Below are 20668 nucleotides of genomic sequence, written 5' to 3'. Positions count from 1 at the left end.
TCTGGGCACCAGCCCGCGTCTGTGCCCTCTGCCCACCCCTTCCTCCTCCCCCTCCCGATATGGAAGCATAAACAGAAAATAAAAGACAGGTGGAGAGAGCTAAGGGTCAGAGGTGAGGGAATCAGACCAACTCCAACGGGGTGGGGGAGAGAGAGAAGGGAGAAATTAATTTTCATCCAAAGCTTTATTTATTTATTTGGATTAACAGGGGGACCCTCAGCGAGACGCGGGGACTGGCCCGCACCTCTGGCCGCCGCCTCCTGCCTTTCCTCGCCGAGAACCGAGTTCTAGTGGGGGAAACGTCTGACATCTGGACATCAAGGTAAGACCCTGATGGAGATGTTTTAGTCGGAGCAGTTTTCTGCCCTCGGAGTGCGCCCGGACGGCCGGGAGTTTCAGGGGGGTCTTGGGAGCCTACCGGAGGAAGGCCCGGCTTTGCTCCAAGCCGCGTCCCTACCTGAGGTCTCCGCGGGAGGAGCGGTTCGGACGCGCCCCACAGGATGGGAGGAAGTGCTTGGGGAAGCCGGGCCGTACCGCCGGGCTGACGCGCGGCTTTTCTCTGCCAGTGCAACCACCATTACGGCGTGATCCACTCATTTTCCTCTAAGAATGCTGAACGGTACCACTCTAGAGGCAGGTGAGTTATGTGCCAGGTTCCTTCGGATGTTCTCTACCCCTTGGGCCAGTGCGTATATCATGTGAGTGTGTGTGCGTGTGTGTGCGCCTTCGTTGGGTGGAACGAAGAGGAGTGTGTGTTTGTCTTAAAAATTAAACCGCGCTTCGTAGGCTCAAAAATACACATTCTCTTTCAGAGTCTCCCGATAGGATTCCTGAAACCTTCGTTTCCCTCCTTTTGCCTTTCTCTTTGACTGTCTTTGACTTTCCTCAGGATCAGCGTCCGGGGCACCAGGCAGAGGTCCTGGTTCCACTGATCCTCCAGTAGTCAGTTGCTCAAGGGAGGTGCTCCTGACCCTCCGGGGAACTGCTGGGGGTGTCTCTTTCTTGGAAGGGAAGGAAGAGGGGCCGAGAAGACACTGTTTCTCACCCGTGTAGGGGTTAACTGGAAACTGGCTTCACCCACATTTTTTTGTTGTTATTTAGTCCTAACCCAGCGCAGCCGTTTCTGCGCCTGATCTCAGCGGACGCAGTGCAGGACTTCTCCCTTTATTTCTGCAGAGCTGAGGGCAGGCGGCGCAACACATCTCAGGTTAAAGAGCATCAGATTTCAGAAGCGCTGTATTCTAGACTTGGCGCAGGCCCCTTTGGGGAGAAGAGCCCAGGGGCTATAGAGGACAGAGGTTTGAAGGAAGCAAAAGCTGGCGAGAGGTTTTTTTTGTCGCGAAGGGTGAGGGTAGGCAGAGAACGCGCGAAAGGGCAGGGCCTTGGCCGGGGAGTACCGCCCAGCGAAAGGCTGGCAAGGGTGCGCATCTGGAGCGTGGCCTCGGGTCCCCCTTTCCAGGCAGCCGAACTCCCCCTGTCTCAGCTCTGCTTGGCTCAGTCCCATTTGTCTTGAGGGAGGACTCCCTAGTAGGACTGAATCAGAAGTGCACCCGTGCAGCAGCCCCAGTATGGATCTGCCAACCTCAGTGTAGGGGGAAGTTTTGCACATGGAGTATCTCAGTCTCCACTGTCTGGAGAAAGGCCCCAGCGTGTCCCGGCAATCCGCTCACCTTCCATCCAGCGCAGCCCGGGCACCCAGGGCCGGGTGGCACGGCTCTGAACGCATGGTTCCCAGCCTCAGGCTGACGCTGACGTTTCACTGGGCCTTGGGTGCTCAGGACAGTGCCAGACGCTGGATACTGTTTTAAGAGCTGCGCCTTTCAAACCAAAGGGGCTCCTTAACCAGCTTAACAGGGTCTGGAGGAAAGGTAACGCCTCCTTCTTAAAGGGCAAACTTAGAGGCACAGAATCATGGCCTCAAAAATTCAGGTAGAAAGAGACCTTAAGTCACCTTTGCTCTCAAAATATGCACATTTGTTGGGTTACTTCTTCCCTAACTGTCCTGTGGGTTTAATTTCCCTTTCCTCCCCCCTAGGGAATTCTACTGGGCGAGGGTTCTTTGCGCATGTAGACCCACCTGAGCCCTCAACAAGGGTGCTGCCGTCTTTTTGACCTTCATAGAGATTCTAAGATCCCAAACTCTCAGTTCCAACTATTATGCTCCACTATAGTCCGGCCGTCCACTTTCCTAAAAGCGGCAACAGTAGCGGGATGGGTGCTGTCAGAATAGAAAGGAAAGAAAGCTTACTGGACTGCGTGTGCTCAATTGTGAGGGAGAGCAGTGCTGGTCAAGGGACCTGCCCCATTATACCTGGTAGAGCTTTGAATTTAGAGGAAACTTAAGATCTTATCCCTGATGCAGGCTAGAGAAAACCACATGCACCTGTCCCTCAGCTCAGAAAGTGAAAAAATGAACACTCTAATTTTTATAGAACACTTGCAGGCCATTCAGACTACAGCTGGGAGAAGGGGGAACATTTTTTTTTTGTCCCCAGCCGCCGGGCCTCAGCCCCTCTGCTGGGGAGGTGAAAGAAGGCAGAGGTACAAAGATGCTCTCCTTATTTAAAGTGCTTATTTAAAGTCCTTTGAGAATGAGGAGCAGGGAGCTCTTAGGCAATCTCTCTTGGGGGCTCCAAGACAAAAACAGTAGAAAACCCAGGGTCACACACCCAATTTGAGGGCATTCCTTCCCACCCTTCATGGGCTTCCTCCTTAGGAACTGTGAGAGGAGGCAGGGCTGGACCCATGGGGACCTATTTCCGCAGAGCTAACAAGGACCTCCCAAACTCCAGCTGACCCCCACCCCACCCCCAGCTTTCTCCAGACTTCCTGCGTTCACTGAGAAGGAAGAATCCTGGCAGTTTTCTTCTTTACAGGAAGTAGCAAATGCCACTGGATGCAGGAACTTATAACCTGAGTTTTATAAGAGCAGGAATAGCTAGGATTCAACTTGGAAACTGATTGCAGAAGGTGTTCTGCCTTGCCTGTACCTAGATGATTAACAAACTTGTGTGGAAGAGAAGAATGAATGGATGACTGGAGGGCTTACAAAACCTCTGTGTTTGGCTTCCCTGGAGACGCTGTAAAGTTCTGGCTTTTTCCTGGAGTTGTTTAACTTTCCCTGCATGCAGTCTCCAAAGTTTTATCTCTTGCAAGGAAGCAGTGGTATTCTTGGGTTCTTCGTTGTTGATTTTGCTGAGCAGGGGCAATATGCAACAAGAACCAAACCTAATTTCAAACACCCCCATTTGGGCGTTGGGAGAGGGTTTAGCACAGAAACTAGACAAAGTAGGTTGAAGTCCTGTATTTACTTTTTGCTTGGAGCTTCCTTGGGTGAATTGACTGAGGGGACTTCTCAGAGACGACTCCTCCTCCTCCTCCTCCTCCTCTTTCTCCCTCTCCTCCTCCAGCTCTGAGCCAGTTTAGCCTCTGACTTGTGTGAAGGCAATCTGCCCCTTTGTGAGAGGACCTGCTGTCTCTGAAAGGACTGCTGCCCCCAGCCCCTCCTCAGGGCCCTTCTTGTGTGCACGTGGGTTTGAAAAGCTCATTGATTCCCATCCAAAGGGGCTAATTACATTACTTACAGTAAATAGCAGCCCTGCTGTCAGGTATAGCTGCCAAAGTAAGGAGGAGGGGGATGTCTCCAGCTTAGTTCACTTGATTGGCTTCATTTTTGTGTGAAATTGTGTTTTACGAGCTGCATTCTGGCACCCGGAGTACCTAAACTGCGTCCAGTCTGCAAATAACATTATTTTTGACCCTGAGAAAAAAGGAGAGGAAGCAGTAGAGTCTTGAGTTTCATGGAAGAGGCCACTCCAGCAGCCTCAGAAGGCAACGCTTTGGGACAGGAAGTCAGGCTGCTGCACCAGGGGTCGTTTCCTCCCTCTCTTTATTTCTGCCTTCCTTCCTTCCCCTTCTTCTCATCTTCTCCCTTCTTTTTTTCTTTCCTTCTTCCCTCCCTCGCTTTATTTCTGCCTTCCTTCCTTCCCCTTCTTCTCATCTTCTCCCTTCTTTTTTTCTTTCCTTCTTCCCTCCCTCCCTCTCTCCCTGGCTTTTCTCCCGTGGTCTTTCTAGCTTTGGCCACAGTTCCGGGTCGGGCTCCCCCGGGCGGAGGAAAGCGGGTCTGCGGCCGGGCGGCTCTTCTGAGGTATCTAGGATGTGCCAGGACACAGGCACCGCAGTCCTGGGAAAGGCGGCGGGAAGTAGTGGGGAACGCAGGCTGACGACGGGGACGAAAGGAATAGAGAGCGGCCGGCGCGTCCTCATCTCTGGGTAAAGCCGCGTTGGTTCCTGCCGCAGCGCTGTGCTTCGGTACCCTGGGGGGCCTCTGGCCGTTTGAATGAATCGACAATATCATAGTATTGTGGACACTTTTTAATGGAGCCAGGGAGGGGCCGCCGCTACCGGGAACAGAGGGCGACAGGTACAATCCCACCTCTTGTGAGGAGCAGGTCTGCCATTCTGCTTGTCAGTTCTCACCTTCCCCTCCTCCACGGCAAAGAGTCCCTTTCACACCCTTCTGAGTGTGCGGGTGTACCCAGTTTTACAAGTCCTCTGTCCTGCCAGGGTAGTGGGAGCAGCACGCGATGGGGCTAGCGCCCAGTCCTGCGGGGGCAGGCGCCAAGCTCCCGGGAGTCCTTAAGTCGCTTCCCATATTGGCAAGTTTCAAATGAGACATTAGAATCTCCGGCAGCCTTCCTTCAAACCCGAACCGGGGAAGAGAATAAGCCGCCCTATGGCCAAGGCGCAATTGCGTACCCGTGTGTACAGGTCCATGCCCTGTCCCCTACACTCTAATTTTCTCAAAGAAAATTGTTTTGCCAAAAGTAACCCTGAGAAATGCAGACGCTCCAAACGCCCTTTCCACTTTGGATGAAGCCAGCATCTAGTAGGGTCTCCGGCCCTCAAGAAGGTGAGGCAAAGAGATGAATTGTCAGACAGCTGCTTTTAAAAGTGGATTGAGGAAGATGGGATGGGGAGGAGAGGAACCAGCATTATCTCCACTTCAGTAAAGTGCTTACATTTCTGCTCAATATTTATGCATTTCGGGTGACAGTCCTGCAGGCTGGGGATGAAAAAGTCCACAAGGAGGAAATTCAAAGTTTGAAGTTGATATTCTGTGTGTCCTGAGCCAAGGTCTGATCTTGAACTCGGATCAAATAGGCGGGCTCTAGGCCTCCTGCATCAGGGCGGGGACAACAAGAGCTCCTTTTCCCCTTTAAAACATGACTGCTGGGAACTCTTGGAAGGATGTGTGTGTGTGTGCGCGCGCGCGCGTGTGTGTGTGTTTTGTGGGGAGGTAAATGCCCCCTCCTCCTGCCTCCCCGCTCTCTATCCCCCCACCCCTTTGTAATGTTTGTCCTGCTTGCCCATCACCAGGGGGTTGAGAGGAGTATGACAGGTCTTTGTTGTCTGAATAAAAATCCGTGGCAGCTCCGGGGAGAGAACTCCTCCTACTAAATTATCAAAAATGGGCTGGCTTTAGTCTCTTAACAAATTGGACACAGCTCAGGCAGGAGCAGTCCCCAACCCAACCTACAGGCACTGGGAACTTGCAAGCAGCCAGGGAACGCTGAAAATAGCACGTCTTTTTCTTTCTTTGTGTTCAAAACTATTTTCTTTCTTCACCAGATTTTGTTTTCCTCCCCCCGCTGCAGTTGTTTCCCATTAGTAACTCGATCTCTCAGAGCAGTAAGATTCGCCTTCTACGCCTCTTTTTCCCTCCGCCCGAATTGTTTGTTTTCTGCACATCTCCTTCAGGGAGCCGCTGAGGTTTCCCCCCTACTCTTCCCAGTTCTTTTTACTTCCCCTCGGCCCCCCAAACAGAGCGATTTCCACTCCATCTATTTCTTCTCCTCCTCTCTCTCCTTCTTTCCCTCCATCCTCGAGCGTCTCTGCGCTCCCACAGCGCAGCCCTCTCGGGTCCCTTGCCTCCTTCACTCGGATGAGCTGAAAGCCCCGGGCGTGTGTATATGGAAATAGTGGGGTGCCGAGCAGAAGACAACTCGTGTCCTTTCCGCCCCGCAGCCATGCTCTTCCACGGGATCTCCGGAGGCCACATCCAAGGCATCATGGAGGAGATGGAGCGCAGATCCAAGACTGAGGCCCGTCTGGCCAAAGGCGCCCAGCTCAACGGCCGCGACGCGGTAAGGAAGGGCTCCGCCGCAGCGGTAGCCGGGCACCCCTGCGCCCTCTGTTAAACCAAGCTGACTCCCTGGCCGGTGGAGATCCGGGGCGGCGGGCCGTAGAGACGTCCACTTGAGGGTGGCGGGCGAGTTTTCTCCCGTCTACCCAGGTCTGCAGAGCTAAGAAACGGTCGTTTTTCTGAATCGAAATGTCTGCTTTAGCTAGCTATCCTCTATCGCAGCTGATTCCGAAAGGGCAGGGAGAGGAACTGGGAGGAGGTGGGGTGGGGGGCGGTGGCATTCTCTTCTACAGACCTCAAGGTTCCCTTGATTCCGGGGCGGGCGTCTCCCCGGCGAGGATCCGCAGCTCCGAGGGCAAGCTGGGCGCAAGCAATAGGAGGACTGCGCGCTGCCGAGGCGTCCGAACCAAGCAGGAGCCCAGGTGGCCTTAGTCTCTGGGCCTGATGACTGCACCTTTGGAGTAGATTCGACGCGACTGGGTCATTTCCAGTTCTCTAGACGCTCGGGGCTTGGGACCCCTAACCGAGAGAATCTCAGGGTTTCTAGCATCCCGACTCAGTCCCTCTAACGAGACAGCACTACGTTTAGCGCCAGGACCGGGCGGGTGTCATGTGTAGGGGGAAATCAAATAAAACGTACGGAGGAGCGCGGCACCCAGTCGAAACGCATGAACTTTATAACCAGCCCTTAAACAAGCTAATCAACTACCACTGTTTCTACTATCCATAATAATAAACTCATGTCCTTTTAATAAAGAAAACTAATTACTTATCTAAGCGCTTCCCTTTCCAGATTACTAACGGGAGGGGGGGAACTACAGAAGTCTCCGGAAATGATTTCAGCCAAACATAGCTGTGTAGATCCTTTGGTACCACAGTAGGACTTGTAGCCCAAACTAATCAGGAGACTGCTCTAGTCCTTGTCAGCTGGGTTTTGGATCCGGCCAAGTGGCCCAACTGGTGAACGTGTCTATATTTGTAACACTCATTCAGTGCCGGGGCCCCTGGTCGGAGTAAAGGGCTAAACTTTACCTTTTCAGGCCCGCTGAAGTTTCGTGGGGAAGTTCAACCCATTTCTGCTAGTCGTGAGGGAAATGTCTAGAGGTTAACTCCTTTTCCCTCTTTCTGGTCATCACGTTTAAAAACAAATAGTAGCAACCCAAACCCAAATTTTGCAGCGGGGCTGGGCTCCTCAAGGTGGGGCCACTGGGGCATCCCCAGTCGGGTCAGTAGGACCCAGACGGAAGCGTAACTTGGGCACTAAACAGATTTTCAAGACAAAGGTCTCAGTACGCCTGTTGATGCTAGGGAAAGAGGGGACTGTATAGAGCGGGCTGGACAACAGACCCTCTTTGGGAACAGCCAGTTTACACACTTATTGGGAACGGGACCAATAGCCCTGAAAATTAGGGAAAAGCAGGGTCTGCCAAATATATCTCAATTAAAACAAAGTCGACCAAATTATGAGCGCAGGTCCAATAATCTCCCCTTTGCTTTTGATTTCAATGCTGCTTATAAGAATTTAGAGAAATCGAACTGTAATATTTTTTGTTTAAAAATAACCTGTGCTCGTTTAAATTTCCTTTTCACTCCCCTATCATTCCGTTGTTTTATTTTGTGTGCGTCGAAAACCACAATTTTTAGCTTGTAATTATTTGAATTCGGAAACGATCACCAAACCGTAGTCAATATTCTCCTAGTCCTTTTTAAGCGAGGCTCCGGATGGCCGGGATGTCTTTAGGTTAATAGTCCCGGGAGGACGCGAACGCCGGTTCAGGCAGACACGGAAGAAAGAAAGCGAGCCGCAAAGAGAGAAATCACAAATGTTTCCCCTGACTTTTGCCTTTGTGCAGTGGACCCTGGCCCCTGCCGCGTTCCCTGCACGCCCTGGGCTCGGTCTGCCTGGGGAAGAACCCCGCGTCGTGCGGCTACACCGCGCGCCCTCCTCAGCCTTGCGGTGTGCTTTCTTTGCAGGGTATGCCCCCGCTCAGCCCGGAGAAGCCCGCCCTGTGCGCCGGCTGCGGGGGCAAGATCTCGGACAGGTACTACCTGCTGGCTGTGGACAAACAGTGGCATCTGAGATGCCTGAAGTGCTGTGAATGTAAGCTGGCCCTCGAGTCCGAGCTCACCTGCTTTGCCAAGGACGGTAGCATTTACTGCAAGGAGGATTACTACAGGTACTCCCCTACACCCCCACTTCCTACGCCCGAGTACACCTAGCGGGGCCATCTTCCTGAGCCCGGAATCCCCTCTCCGTCCCCTACCTTTTGCCCCATTCCGGGTGCGGTTATCATTTCGGAGACCAGGGAAACCCACTGCATATGCCTTCAAGCTGCAATCTCCCTGACCGACGGTGAGGGTGGGTGGGAGGGACATTAAAGGTCTAGAGCTTTATCAGCGAATACCACACGCTCCCATCACTTCTCAGCTTGGCTGGCGGAACATGGGGAAATCTGGGGAAGAGTAAACGGACGTGGTCTCTGTCGACCGAGACTTGATTGGGTTTTTGTTTTCCGCTTGCTACGAATTGGGCAAGTTCTGCGCCTTGAAACTGAACTAGTGGCTCGGGCAGCAGCAACAGAGTGTTAGGTTTTCGCAGGTGGCAGGAGACTCTGTAAATGACTATGAAAAGGAATAAATGCCATTGCCAAAACCCAAGCCACTCAATTCCGAGTTCCTTTCATCGCTAGTTACAACCATGCCCGCCAGATTGGAGAAAACTCAGCAGCAGGCGTCTTTATTGATTCTTCTCAGTTATGTTTCTGCATTGGGAAAGACAGAACTATGTGCAGGTGACCTAGTTCCGCTCTCAGGCAAGCAAGCTAAGTGGTTAAAAAAATAATAACCTGTCCTCTACAAAATCGTCATTTTCCAGGACTGTGTCTGCATGCTTTCCCACACCGGCGCACATCCAGGAATAATTATATCTTCTTTCATTCATATAATATTTTGTAATTGATTAAGTGTTTTCACTTGGCATGGCAATTTAATATTCTAGTACTGTGAGTTAGCTAGTGCTAACTAGTGGTTTGCTTTTTAAATTTTTTTAAATTTTTTAAATTTTCACTTTACAGAGAAGAAAACTAAGGCTTAGTTGCCCGATTCTTCTGACTTTAATGTAAAGATCCTTTGTCTTGGTTTATCAGAAAATGTCGATGAGCAAAAAAAATTAATGCCCACTGTCCTGTCCTCCTGGAACCCTCCCAGGTCCCAGTCTCAGGCCACTGCAGACCAAACCCAGGTGTCGCGGGTGGGAGATGGCTCTGCCTTGCTTCAACTAGAGCCCTGACTCAACTGTTTCCTTCCAGAAGGTTCTCTGTGCAGAGATGTGCCCGCTGCCACCTTGGCATTTCCGCCTCGGAGATGGTCATGCGCGCCCGAGACTCTGTCTACCACCTGAGCTGCTTCACCTGCTCCACTTGCAACAAGACTCTGACCACGGGCGACCATTTCGGCATGAAGGACAGCCTGGTGTACTGCCGCGCCCACTTCGAGACCCTCTTGCAAGGAGAGTATCCACCGCAGCTGAGCTACACGGAGCTGGCGGCCAAGAGCGGCGGCCTGGCCCTGCCTTACTTCAACGGTACGGGCACCGTGCAGAAGGGGCGGCCCCGGAAGCGGAAGAGCCCAGCGCTGGGAGTGGACATCGTCAATTACAACTCAGGTGTGCCCCCTATCCTCACCCCCGGCGCAGCCCCGGCCTCCCTGAGGAAAATTCGTAGAGCTCCTTCCCCGTCCAAAGTCTTGCTGCAAGAGTGTGTTTTGCCCAATGCCTCTGTTCTCACTACAACTCCCTCTCACTCTGAAGGAAGGGAGAGAGGGAGGAGGAGGGGGGAAGGGAGGGAGAGGCAGCACTTTATTTAGGTTGTGGCAAAAAACACATTCATAACTATGGGGCTGTAGTGACTTTCCCCAAACAGGCAGAGCCAAATCCTTGTTGCCCATTAGTTAATGAGCCCATTAGTTTCTGGCTCTCAGTTGGAGCAAAACAGCCCCAGGGCAATTTCTTTGTGGAGGCCAAATTATAGATCCTGGAGGAGGTTTCCTAAATACTGAAGAAAAAAAAAGTCTACAGAGCCCAACCCTAGTCTGTCTAGAGGGGTCAGAGGCTGTGGTCACCAGCCCAAAGTTAATCAGGAACACAGTTGGCAAGAGTGTTGAAAAACCTAATCCCTGATCTTGGCAAAAAGCAGTTGTAGGGGTGGGAATCACTCTCCACAGCTGAGCTAGCCCGTGTCTTTCCTAAGTCAGGATATTCATCCAGCCATCTCATTCTCGGTGTGATAGACCATCCAGAAATCCAGACCCCTGGAACTGAAAGTACCTTCAGGTCAGGCCTCCTGAAGAGGCTTAGTGGTATCTCAGGCCATTTATCTATACTCAACCACCTCCTCTCTTCATTAAAAACAACATGCAGACAAGTCAAGAACACATTCTTCCTTGCTTTGGGGGACACGCCTATCATGTATCAGTCTCCCACATGCATCAGTTTCCCATTGTTGGTAGCCTGCCCCCACTCCCCATCCTCCAGGTGAGGATGGTGATCAGCTCTGCAGATGATAATCTAACTCTGAGCAGAACAGAAGCTATTCTTGTGAGTCCCAATCACTGGAAAAAAGAGGTTTTAGAAAGCCCTGGCTAACCTTTGGGGAGCCTAAGGACCTTAACTGCTTTGGCTTTCAGTGCCCTGGCCCACACCTGGCTGAGAATCTCAGCAGACTGACACTCAGGACAGGGGAGACCATTCTGTTGGAAGGAAGCTTGAGGACCTTATTATGGCAACCCCACTCTATTACTGCGAATGCCCCCGGATACCAAGCATGGGCACCCCAGAGCACGGGATCTTGCCTGTTTTTCTCTTCCAGTTCCCAGGGCCTGGTATGGTGCCTGACATTGCTAGTCAATGGTAAAGAACAGTGTCCAGCCAGTTAAGTGATTTGCCCAAGATCACACAGCCAGTGTGAATGTGAAGCTAAGAGTCCTGCTCTCAGTTTACAGTTTTCAGGGGAATCCACACAGGATGAGTGGCCGCTCTCTCAGACCTCCGTTAGGCTCTCTCCTGGGGTTCTCTACCGCCTGATCTAACTGAAGAGGCGAATCCTTTATGGGCAAGCACAGCGGGTGGCCTTGCAGGGAGAATAGGGAGCAATGGGGAACACTGTGCGGCAGCACTTGTCCCTAGGGGGTTCATACCAGGGTTGCTGGACGAAAAGAATAGGACCCGCCAGCTCACTGCAAATCTCACCAGGGTCGGTCAATCTGTGTAAGGGCAGCGGGCGAAGCCCCGGGTTTTGGCAACTGTCGGTAGTGGCTGTGCCCTCACACTGGCCCCTGCTGTGCTGGGGCAGGAGATTTGGTTAGGGGCCACTTTGCCCAGCATGCTTACTTCATCTTCTTTGATGCGTGGTCCCCGGGGCAGGGCAGGCAGGGCACTAATTGTTCTTTATTAATAGAAGGTGACATTGGAATCTCAAGCCACTCACCAAGGCCCTAATTCCCGAGAGAGAGAGAGAGAGAGAGAGAGAGAGAGAGAAAGCAAGCCACTTATACACAACTAGTGAGTTTTTTTTTTTTTTTGGAAAGAAGGGATCTCTCAGGCCGGATAAAGTCCAAAAGGGTGAAGATTTCTAGCCAAACAGTAGGCAAGCCTGACTTTTTGATTGTTTATTTAATCTAATTAGCTAAATTTGATTTCGCCTTGGATCTTCATGTTAGATCCAAGGAGCTTTAAGAGCAGTGGAATTTAGATTCTTTTACTTCTCTGAAAATAACTAGAGAGCACAAATTTATTTTTAAGAAGAATAAAAGAATACTTCTGAGCCACTTAGGTCTTTAGTTTGCAAATTAATGCTGCTACAAGTTGTTGTGGAGAAGGTCGCTTTTGTCTTGCTCCCAAAGGAGGGAAAAATTGCTTAGGCCCCCTTAGCCCGAAGAGTTTGTACCTTGCACCACTACAAACTGGATGCCTCTTAGTTAACATCTACTCCTTCCTTTCTGGACTTTTCCAAGAGATACTATTCAATAGTATATATATTTTAAAGATTAGATTAAAATTATCTATGGGAATTGGTTTGAAGATGCCTGACCAGAAATCAGGCCATCATTTAAAACAGTGCTTGCGAATCTGATGCCACTTTGTTACAAAACTAGGGAAAGAAACCCTTCAGCAAATTAAACACATGTTAAAATGTAAAAAATAAAATAAATCCAGTTTTAACTCATTATTTTAGGCTGCTTTGGATTTTATCTTGCTATCTTTCATTAAATGTAAACATTAAATGTAAACAAGTCTCATAAAGAGTAAGGTTGATACGAAACTAAGTATAATTTACACAATATGTTTTCAAAATGTGCAGAAAACATGTTTGTGATTCAAAGAATCTCAGAGAAGATGTGAAACTTGGCAAAGGCCAGCTAGTGCTTAACAGGGCAAATGCCTTTTAATGAGAATGTCCCTAGTTTCGTTTATACCTCTGTGCAAATTAATCAGGCAAATATTTTAGAAAGAGACATGGAAAGTTTACCTGAAATGCTAGCTTGAAATAAAGCCCTCTAGGGATGAGCAGAAGATTTAGTTTAGGATAGGAAGCTCTTACTTGTGTAATTTAAACATTAATTGAGAGATTAAACTTTTGCCACTTCTCAAAATACCGTTTCCTTAAGTCCTTTCTTCCTATCCAAACTTTTAAGGCTCCTGGTGGTTAAATTAGCCTGGCACTGACCCCTAGTGGTCTTCCAGGGATCAGTTAATTCTCAGAAGGCTGCATACCTTCACAGCGACACTCACTTTAGGATGGGTGACCATTGCATGAGTGACTGGAAATAAAATACGTAGATCTTCTCATTAACTTTATAATACTGGATGTGAACTGACAGGTAGATATTTAAGACAGCTTTAAGAGTTATCATTTCGTCTCGTAATTCGGGGAGTGGGGGAATCCCCTACAGCTTTAGCAATAGGCCTTGGAGAAACAGTCATTTGCAAGTTTATATAACGCATGTGTAGTTAAACATAAATAATATCAGATAATGCACTGTTACTCTGTAGAAGAAATAGGTTTCTCTATTAAGTTGCATAATATAACAGTCACAGGAAAACCATATATAGTAATATCTGTTTAATAAAGACCCAACGAGCTATCTCCTTACACATTGGATTGTGTATTTTATGTGGAAACAGGGCCTATAACTGTATTTAACACACTAAAAGGCTCTGCTGAGTTTTTAATCAGCAATAATGGATATAGAATGCATTTTCAGGGAAGCAATTTCATTAAATCTTACTACAATTATTTTTCATAAATTTCATTTTAAGAACCAATGATTATATAGTCAGGTTGGGAATCATATTCATTTCTATATATTACCCTGGTGTGGAGTGGGGGAAAGATGGCCAAGGGCATTATTTAAACACCAAGTCCTCTGTCCCAAGTGTGAAATTCAATTTGATGTGTTGTTCAGGAAAGGTTACATGTTACATATGATAGGAAAGAAATCTTACTTGAAGAACCCTCTGATAACTAACGTGTGCCTCTTTGACTATTTTTTGTGGGTATATTTATAATCTGGTTATGAAATATGGCTGAGTTTACTGGAGATAAGTATAGTTTTATAGTAGGTCATAGAGATGCTGTTTCATCCATTTGAGGATATGGAAGTGCAATTCTGTAGAATATTTGAACTTGACATATCCCCACTGGGCCAAAATAGGATAAAATGTAATGTATACTCTTTCTGTTATCTCTGGACATATGGTACCCTTTCTGGTGGAGTTTAAGAAGCCTATGTTTTACATTCAAATGTATATATCTGACTTGGATTCCACTTCAAGTTGATTTAATTTCGCATTAATACTCACTTGTAATTTAGTGATGAACAAAGGGCCCAACATCTTGATTGAATGCTTCTTGAGCTCCTACCCCTGTGTTTGACTCAGGGAATCAATTCAAAGTTGAGTATGGTATAGTCATTTCCCTCAATGAACTCACCTGTTCTTTTGCCAAGTGTGTCCTCCTACTTACGTGTCTTACAGAAATACAAACAAAGGAGACATTTGTTTGTGTCTAGTCTTTTTACATTAGGAGGAATTTCTTGTTAAGTGAGTTTTATATGTGGCTGACTTCCTGGTTGATGACTACAAAACTTCTGTATTTCTGTAAATATGCTGATTTGCTGAATATTTTTTAAAAAGTAATTCTAAACAGAGCCTAGCAGGCAGATAACATTTTATTAAGCAGAACATTTTATTAAGCAGATTGGAAGAGCTCATATTAAGGGATGCCTCCCTTTTTTAAGATTCAGATTTCTTTCTCCCTGGAATGACATGATCAGGTTGGTTTTAGATTTTCTATCATAAAGCAGTACAAGGCAGGATGATCAGATCTAAATTTATATAACTATCTGAAGGAAGGATTTAAAGAAAAAAAATTGCCATGTTCTTTAATTTGTGAAGTTGGCTGAAGTTGGTTTTGTAAATATTTCACAAAATGTTTTCATTTTACAATTGTATTTCCTATGCAGAGCCAGTAGATTCTTGGAAATGACCCTTTAAATGTGCAGCTTTACATCCTGGGGATAATGACTTTCTGGCTGGTTTCAAAGACTGGGTTGTTTTGCCCTTGGTGCTAAGAAAGTCTTTGTGAGGGGAGAGAAAATGCCGCCCTCTCTCTGCCAGGCCAGCCAGGGGCACAGCTCACATCCCACTCACACACATTTGGAGCAAAAGGGACTAAGATCTGAGCCTAGAAATAAGCACCATCAGTGTCTCTCAACTGTGAGCTGTGGGGAGCGCTTCAGGCATGAACCATGTGAAGGGAAGTCTGGGCTCATTCTCTTTCAGAAATATTTATTAAAATCACTCCGGGGGAAAAATATTTTCTTTCTGGTATAGCCCTGTGTTAACCAGTCATAGCTAAAAGCTGAAACAAATAATATTCTTATGTTTACATAAGAAATTCACAAATTTTAAATTTCTAACTTCCCCTCCTTTTTCAGCCTTTTCTAACTTTCTCCTGACTGAGGGAGCTCTAGGAATATGAGAAAAGGCTAACCCTCAGAATTGACCTAGATGCTTCGTTAGTTGGTGGGCTCTCAGAAACTTTCAGACTTGAGAGAATGGTAATACTTTTTTCTCTATGTCTCATGACAAAAAGCAATACCTTCACACAGTGTGTCTCATTCCAGAAATATAGACAAAATGTAGAGTCTTAAAACACTGTGAGTGTGGGCAGTGGGGAGCTGGTACAAATAACTATATTAGAAAAGGGTTTCTTCTTCTCACTCTCGTAGGTCTCTCTCACTCCCACTTTACTACTTAGGGTTTGTTCATATTCTCAAATTCTTCTAGGAGCCATTAAACAAAAGAGAGGATTTAACCAATATTTTTCTATTGCATAAGCTTTGGTTGTGTCTACATTAACAGACGAGTTCAGCTTACTTTAGCAATTATCTTCTTTCTTTTTGTCTAGATACTACTCATAATTGGGTTGACAACCTTTTTCACTGCTGCTTTATTACCATAGCAGTGTCATACAGCCTGCCATCATGTCAGCTAATGCAAGAATTTCCACTGAGCAGTTGTTTGTTCACTGTTACTGCAACAGGTTGTAATGAGAATGAGGCAGACCACTTGGACCGGGACCAGCAACCTTATCCACCCTCGCAGAAGACCAAGCGCATGCGAACTTCTTTCAAGCATCACCAGCTCCGGACCATGAAATCCTACTTTGCCATCAACCACAACCCGGATGCCAAGGACCTCAAGCAGCTTGCCCAGAAAACAGGTCTGACCAAAAGAGTTTTGCAGGTAAGACACGTGCATCACTGACTGTGCATACATTTCCCTTCCCCCTGCCAGTAAAAATAGTGCTCTTCCCTGGTTAGAGCGACGCAGATATTTCCTATATTGCTTCTTACTAGTTTATCTTAGCTATCTCCCTAGAGGGTGTTCTGAGATTTTGCAGGGGCTTCCTGGAGGGTGCCCAAACAGAGACCCAGGGTCTTTTTAAATACAGCCACACTCTCTCTACATATGTGGAGATGGGCCCTCCAAAGGCAGCACAGCTTGTCTCACCGCTGTGCAAATGTGAATGATGTTATTTGCACAGGCCGTGGCTTTATCGATTTCCATTAATATGCTCAGTGCGCAGACTTGAGAGGGACCTGTTGGCACTGTCTTAACTCGGCAAACTTTTGGCAGCCTCACTCACCTTCCAAATTCAGGTGGAACCTTTTTTCCACTCCTGAAAAGCCAAAAGTATGGTTAGTGTTTCAGCAGCCAACTGGAGCAAGTATTTTCCTGCCTTAACAAACCATAATTAAAAACAAAATACTGGAAGTTAGTTCTGCTGTCCAATTGATTTCCTAAACTCATCATGGCAAGAACATATAACTAATGAAATTATGATAGGTTGTTGTGAGTCCCCTGTGATCTTCTCTCACTTCTTGGTGACAAATAGCAGGCATTTTAAATTCTGCTGAACAGTTTCAGGCTGTTTGAGGTCTGTGGCCCTGGGAGTTTTTTCTATGTGAAGAATATATACCGTGTGTTGGGCTCAGGAATGGCTTGAAGTCTGTTTCAGTGATGTCCATTTCATATGAGTGATTCTTACTTTGCCATACTTTCAATGGCCCTGCTTCTACCCCTTCTCAAAAGATAACAGTTGAGGAATCACCGTGTATTTCCCCCCCCTTTTTTTTTTATCACCATGTGTTCATTTCCATGGTATATCCACTTAAGCATCAGTTGTTCCAAGTGGCACTTGTTAATGCTACAGGGTAGAATAAGTGCAGTTGAGAGAGAATAAATCCGTAGTGTTACTTGAATAACTCTGTTTTAAAAGAAAGGAAAAAAAGCCCCTTTCCTCCTAAGAAAAACAAACAATTATATTTAAAAGGAGAAACATATATCAAAAAAAAGAAATAAAAAAGAAAAAAAGAAAAAGTGAGAGAGAAAGAAAAGAAAAATAAAAATGAACATCGGTAAAGAAATCAATTGGGATTGGTTTGCAGGTTTGGTTCCAAAACGCACGAGCCAAATTCAGAAGGAACCTTTTGCGGCAGGAGAATGGGGGTGTTGATAAAGCTGACGGCACGTCGCTTCCGGCCCCGCCCTCAGCAGACAGCGGAGCTCTCACTCCACCCGGCACTGCGACCACTTTAACAGACCTGACCAATCCCACTATCACTGTAGTGACATCCGTGACCTCTAACATGGACAGCCACGAATCCGGAAGCCCCTCACAAACTACCTTAACGAACCTTTTCTAACATTGGTTTTTTTTTTTTTAAATTCTTCCTCTTCTTTTTTTTATTATTCTAATTATTATTATTTTATTATTTACAAGACTTTTTTTTCCTTCTAACCCACAAGATATTTGGGGAATAAAAATAACAGCTTGGTGTGTAGCATCTGCAGCCACTTGGCAAATGAGTTTACAGTATTGTCTCCTTTAAGTGAATATATTTTGTCTACAAAGTGTATTTGGATTTAAAAAAAATTAATTAGATCTTTCAGTTGGTAAGGAGAGTTTTTGAATAATTCTAATAAGTGCCTCTTAAAATTGTATGTTACTTATTTCCAGAATCTCGAAGAAAAAAGAAAAAGAGTGGTATTATTATGGGCAAATAATCATATTCCCAGTTAAATGATTAGGTTAATAAAGAACCAGATAATTAATTAGTTTCTTTTTAAATCTTGCAATTGTATGTGTGATTATGGAGTTTTGAAAACATTACATTTTTTAAATCTTAAAACTGAAAACTTGTTTTTAGTATTTCTATTTCTTACCTGAACTGTTAATTCAAGTGAGGAATATGATGAAATAAAAGCATTAACTACAGACATTTTAAATAGTAATGATTAATTAGGTGAGAAATCTATAACAGGAATGTGACTTTTCCTTCTCTTAGGGGTGTACAACTCTAAAAGCTTTTTACTTGGTTATTTGTTTTTCAACATTTGAAAAATTCTTAAGCCCCCTATGTATCCATGAAAATTCCGCATTGATTTTGACATTCCATACTTTTAACCTCCTAAAGCTAAAAACAATAGCTCGGAAACCATTCTTTCTAGTAACTTTTTTTCCCGGGGAAAATGGAAATAAGCAAAATATAATGTTTTAAGAAGTAAAAAAATCAGTATAATTTAATTAATAGCTCTATTAATTGGCTTCAGCTGTACCATGATATTGTATCTGGCATTCTATATGAATAATGTTTAAAATACCCAGCCTGGTAGACTTATACCAACAATTGGTTTTGTTTTGTTTTATTTTATTTTGACATAGGTTGACTTATGTATTGAAAATAATTTTTCCGATATTAGAGATTTGAAGTTATTAGTCTTGAAGTAGATAAACTCAGAAGCCTTGTGGATGCTGATCTGAATATATTTCCTAGTTTACAGTAGCATTTTTTTCTTTTAATTTAAGCTAAAATCTTAATGGTCTGGGCAGTGGTGAATGTTCATCTATTACGCTTCTGTTGTAGTTAAATACCAATTAGATTGTGGATTTCCTAAAAAAAATAAAAAAGAAGTCAAGATATATGTCTTGCTTTAGTGGATTGTTAAGAATAACTTTGCACATATTCTCCACTTTTTGGACCCCTTAAATCTCCTTTGGTGGTCGAAGTGGCTATTTAATAGATTTTAAAGGTGTCCTTCTGGCTGTATAAATGTGTGGTTACATATTGACAGTTCACTGCCCACATTAAAGTGCATTATTGTAACTTTTGCTCAGGGTCTTTAGAAAATTAGCACAGAAAGTAGCTTATTTTTTAAAAAAAGTTGATGGAAGATAAGTTAACACTGTAACAGAAGAAAGGTGTGATTGCCATTATATATTTAGCAAGTATGGTTATCATCTTATATGGAGCTTAAATCTTGACTTTTCATATTTCTATTACATTTTGGGCATTTACCACTAACCAGACCAAACAACCTTGGTAAGGCTGAGATCTTATTAATACACTTTTACAGGTAAAATATTGACACTTATAAATTTTGTTCTTTGACAGAACAATATATGGTACTATATAGATCTACTTTATTAAGTAGACTAATTATAACTCAGTTCTCCTATGTGCCTTATGATATAACTTGGAAGTAAGTTTGTGAAAAATCAGGATATATGTGTTGTTTGTTAAATTAACTGTTTTAAGCCCTTTTGACACCTCACTAGTTTTGTACTGTTTTACCTCTTATTTCTGAAACTCTTTTTATGGTGTATCCTGTTAGAGGGGACAGACATGTCATAGAAAGCAGTTGTGCACTCTTTCAAACATAGTTGATAAATTCAATAATCTTATATATTGAGCTTCGTGTTTATAGTACAGTAAGTGATCTAGCAAAATTGTCCATGTTTCTTTGTTTATTGATAAATGCATTGTATAGAAACTATTTCCCCTAAATATTTATGGACCAAACAATTGTGATATATCCTATTAAATTTGTGTGAATAAACCATTTTGAATCTAAGGAGTTTTCTTTCCCATCAATTTTATTTAAGTTTTAACTGTACTAGTGTGTTCCAGCATCTATATGTAAAAGCTATTCAAATGGTAATACAACATTTTTAGAAATATTTAAACATACAAATAGTTTTTAGATTTCCAAACTTCTGATTCATATGAAATGTTACACATTGTTGCACATGCAATGTAATTCAACCTAGAAATACCTTTGAATATATTTGCTTATAACAAAAGTAATGCCCCACTGATTTGACTCAGTCCAATTTTTAGAATAAAAAGGCTAATTAGCATATAAAGTAATTGCATGGAAAGAAACCTTAAATATGATTAAGATTTCATGTTAGGTCTATTGAGCACAAATGGATATTTGTAAATCTAAATAGAAATTGCAGACCCCTAAAAGCCAAGTTGCTCTGTAGTTAATAAATTGTCACTATGATTTTTTTCAGGGAGAACAAATCTTGGGGCATTACAGCCAAACATCCCGACGTTTGAAAATTCCCTAAAGTATTAAAAGAAGGGGAAAAGTTTGATCGGAAATCCACTGCAGTGAAGACAAAGACACTATTAGGTTATGATAATCATACATTAAAAAATTTATTAAGCCAAAAAAAGAGAGAGAGAGAGACTTAAATGTCATTTACTGAATGTTAACAAAACTTGTGTTCTTTATGGTGTCTGACACAACTAAAGGCCTAAAATTATGTGGTTTAAACAAAATTAGATAAACCATGTACAAAACCAGAGCAACCCGGCAGTAGTGTGCCCACCCCATATTTGAAAAAAATTATTATTGAAAAAAATTTCACACATTTGTCAAGCACAAATAGTTGTAAAATAAAGTCCAAAACATTCATTTCACCTGCTTGCTAATGTGTATTAGTCCTGTTAATGGCATTTTCCAACTGTAAATTCAAAGAAAAGCGATCAGTCATTTAAGAGTATAGGGATCAAACCCCAGTAATTTTAGCATTATTGTTTATTACTTCCTTTTAAAACAGAAATCTCTGCATGCACTTTTACATATGTCACCTCTAGTGTACACCTCTG

The 20668-nt window shown here is 44.8% G+C and overlaps 1 protein-coding gene across 5 annotated transcripts; it reads left to right on the top strand.

The window, feature by feature from the left end:
• The first annotated feature begins 541 nt into the window (after window positions 1-541).
• Window positions 542-20479, top strand: LHX9 (LIM homeobox 9). 5 transcript variants are annotated; one of them, XM_032136836.2, is made up of 6 exons: window positions 542-637; window positions 6028-6146; window positions 8120-8322; window positions 9454-9809; window positions 15748-15950; window positions 17156-20479. In XM_032136836.2, exons 1-6 carry the CDS (start codon window positions 610-612, stop codon window positions 17411-17413), a joined length of 1167 nt encoding a protein of 388 aa, XP_031992727.1. In that variant the 5' UTR covers window positions 542-609; the 3' UTR covers window positions 17414-20479. The 5 variants fall into 5 exon arrangements, with proteins under 5 accessions (XP_031992727.1, XP_031992730.1, XP_031992729.2 ...); XM_032136839.2 differs by having other exon boundaries at window positions 610-637; window positions 20068-20479; XM_032136838.2 differs by lacking the exon at window positions 542-637 and adding an exon at window positions 4236-4912 and having other exon boundaries at window positions 20068-20479.
• Window positions 20480-20668: the final 189 nt, after the last annotated feature.

The sequence above is a fragment of the Hylobates moloch genome, unplaced genomic scaffold (genome assembly GCF_009828535.3).
Source record: "Hylobates moloch isolate HMO894 unplaced genomic scaffold, HMol_V3 SCAFFOLD_18, whole genome shotgun sequence".
In the NCBI taxonomy this organism is placed as follows: domain Eukaryota; kingdom Metazoa; phylum Chordata; class Mammalia; order Primates; family Hylobatidae; genus Hylobates; species Hylobates moloch.
Note: the sequence above shows the minus strand (reverse complement) of the source record. Positions and strands in the feature narration are given on the sequence as shown.